Source organism: Bison bison, unplaced genomic scaffold (genome assembly GCF_000754665.1).
Source record: "Bison bison bison isolate TAMUID 2011002044 unplaced genomic scaffold, Bison_UMD1.0 scf7180017864063, whole genome shotgun sequence".
NCBI classification, from domain to species: Eukaryota; Metazoa; Chordata; class Mammalia; order Artiodactyla; family Bovidae; genus Bison; species Bison bison.
The window spans coordinates 14,262,194-14,265,382 of record NW_011494635.1 but is presented as its reverse complement, the minus strand read 5'-3'; the positions used below and the strand labels follow the sequence as shown (position 1 = coordinate 14,265,382).

At 41.6% G+C, this 3,189-nt stretch overlaps 1 protein-coding gene across 1 annotated transcript in view; it reads right to left on the bottom strand.

Moving 5' to 3' along the window:
* Positions 1-484, bottom strand: part of SNRPB (small nuclear ribonucleoprotein polypeptides B and B1) — a 9,176-nt gene extending 8,692 nt beyond the window's left edge. Inside the window, exon 1 of the mRNA XM_010836519.1 lies at positions 345-484. Coding sequence (XP_010834821.1) covers positions 345-347 — 3 coding nt within the window. The 5' untranslated portion in view covers positions 348-484. The remainder of the gene's footprint in view (positions 1-344) is intronic.
* Between the last annotated feature and the right edge of the window lie 2,705 nt (positions 485-3,189).

Here is a 3,189-nt window from a genome sequence, read left to right as displayed (position 1 = left end):
CCCCCCCCACACACACACACACATATGCCGCAAAGTTTACTCAGCGCCTATGGGATCCCAAGCACTAAGGCCACAGAGGCTTGGAGAGCCCCAGCGCTACCCTCGCGCGCACCAAGCGACTCTAGCCTCGGTCCCTTATTTCCAGCCTTCTCGCCACCCCCGCTCCCCCACCGCCCAGTCCACCGAGGGACGACGGTGTGAGTCTTTCCTACCCAGACGGAGGCGCCGAGGCCCGGGCCTTCACCCCCTGAGGGGCCAACCCATGACCTCCTTCCCGGTTAATCACGATCCCCACCCCACAAGAGACTCAGGAGCTCCCGTGCTGCTGGTCTGCGCCTCCTCACCATGGTGGCGGTTCTGATGGCTCGGATTCCCGCCGGATTCGCCTCCTCTGAGGCCTAGAAGCCCGCGAGTAACTTGCTTCCCGCCGCCGCTACCGGAAATACAACCGCGGGCAAAATGGGGTCGGGTAGAAAGCTGCTTCCGGTCCCGGAGTTGGGCCTTGAGTTCCGGCCGAGGCGCTGAGTTATGAGCTTAGAGCAGGGCGGAGCTTTGGGCGGTGCTATCTTCGGATCCTCTTTGTTGGACAGTTTCCTAGCTTCAGTCGGTACTAGAGCTGCTCCTCTTCACCCTCACTACCCATTCTCCCGCGTCCCAGCCCGTTAACTTTCGGTCCTCATCTCCCGGCACTTTATCCCGGCTCTCTTGTCTACAGGACTTTCTTGGTAGTTCAGCTGGTAAAGAATCTGCCTGTAATGCAGGAGACCCCTGTTTGATTCCTGGGTCGGGAAGATCCCCTGGAGAAGGGATGGGCTACTCAGTCCGATATTCTGGCCTGGAGAATTCCATGGACTGCATCAGTCCATGGAGTCGCAGAGTCAGACACCACTGAAAGACTTTCACTTTCATCTCTTGTCTACAGCCACAGTCCCTGCTTTTCCGTGAACTTACTCGACCTGCTTCTGCTCAGCACCTTTGCATGTTCTGTTGCCTCTGCTTAGAATGCTAACTCACCTTCATGAATTAAGCTCAAGTAACGTTTTCCCACTGAGGGCTTTCCTGGCCGTCCTTTTCTAAAACTGAAACCTTCCCACCCAATCCCTGTTTTATTAACACCTTTCTCCTTAACACTGATTGCTAACATACTATATGTGTGTTATTTTATTATCCCTCCGCATTAGAATGTGAGTTCAAAGGATATGAATTTTTCTTTGTGCATTGTTTATTGCTGTAATGCCTAGAAGAACGTCACTGCTTAGCACAAAACAAGGGCTTAATAAATATTTGAATGAATGAATTTATCAGTCAATCCCATGATCCATCCAGTCCCATGACTTTTTTCAATAATAACCTTTACTAAAATGTCCTAACACACACACACAAAATGTATTTCCAATGCATTACAGAAAATATGACCATTCAGGTAAAGACATAAAAAAGAAAATTAATATTTTAATTTTTTTACATTTTGAATTTCCATAAATTTTTTTTGTATTTTTGAGATTTGGACAAAATCTGTACTTTAGTTAATAATACTGTATCACATGATAATTTTCTTGTTTTTTGGCAACATAATATTTCTTTATATATTCAGAACTGAATTAGAAGTGTCAAGCCTAATTCAAATTTTTTTAATCACTAAGATAATAAACTTTTTAGACTTTTTTTCTGGATGCCAAAATACATGGAAGTATTTCAGAATTTTAAGTGAATATAAATTAGAAGTCTAGCATTCTATTCAGACTAAGTTAAACAAGTGGAATCAAAATGTCAAATTTTTTATTTAGGCAAAAATTCGCAAGTTTTCTAAATATGTATATATTATACATACTATTAATATATATATATTTATGTATACAAAAGCTTTTCTACTATGCTTGGTAAAGTCTTGAGAAAGAATGTCAAAAAAAAAAATAGAGAGAAATTGGAAAACATAAACTAAAAGAAATGGGAGCACCAAATATGAAATAGAAAAAGTGAAACAAACTAGATAAAAGAAAAAATAATCATATAGTCCACTTGTTTTTAAACATGGCTACTCATTAGACTCTTGAGAGTACCTTGGACTGCAAGGAGATCCAACCAGTTCATTCTGAAGGAGATCAGCCCTGGGATTTCTTTGGAAGGAATGATGCTAAAACTGAAACTCCAGTACTTTGGCCACCTCATGCGAAGAGTTGATTCATTGAAAAAGACTCTGATGCTGGAAGGGATTGGGGGCAAGAGGAGAAGGGGATGACAGAGGATGAGATGGCTGGATGGCATCACTGACTCGATGGACATGAGTCTGAGTGAACTCTGGGAGTTGGTGATGGACAGGGAGGCCTGGCATGCTGCGATTCATGGGGTCGCAAAGAGTCGGACACGACTGATCGACTGATCTGATCTGATCTGACTCATTAGAAACACATCTGGAGCTGTAAAGGAAAAAGAGCAATACCCGGGCATTTGTATTTTTCAAAAAATTCCAAGATAATTGTGACATGCATCTGGATTTTAAAAAGTGACTACAGGTTTTTCTATTAAATGGTACTTTTACTGATACAGAATTCTACTATTTTCTGTTGACTAATCGTGATGCAATTATTGTATTAAGCAAAAATCACAATAGTAGAAGACGTTTATCAGTTTTCACAATCAGTAGCCAGACAAAAAAAAAAAGATTATTGCAATTACAAGCCATAATGGAAACATGATTAACCTAATACCAAATAATTACATCCAGTTTGGAGGGTTAGAGTGATGTGGGATTGTATATTTGTGTCATACATGTATTTCTGAGTAAGCCTGTACATATAAAATTTACATATCACTTATGAAGCTTGTAAATTTCATTTATAAGCGGGTGAGTGATTTTGAGCTTGATTTCACATACATTGACTAATTTAGATCAGCTATACTCTAACTCTTAGCAAGGAGAGATAAGAAAGCCTCCCTCGGCAATCAATGCAAAGAAATAGAGGAAAACAACAGGATGGGTAAGAGTAGAGATCTCTTCAAGAAATTAGAGATACCAAGGGAACATTTCATGCAAAGATGGGTTCGATACAGGACAGAAATGGTATGGGCCTAACAGAAGCAGAAGATATTAAGAAGAGGTGGCAAGAATACACAGAGGAACTGTACAAAAAAAATCTTCATGACCCAGATAATCATGATGCTGTGATCACTCACCTAGAGCCAGACATC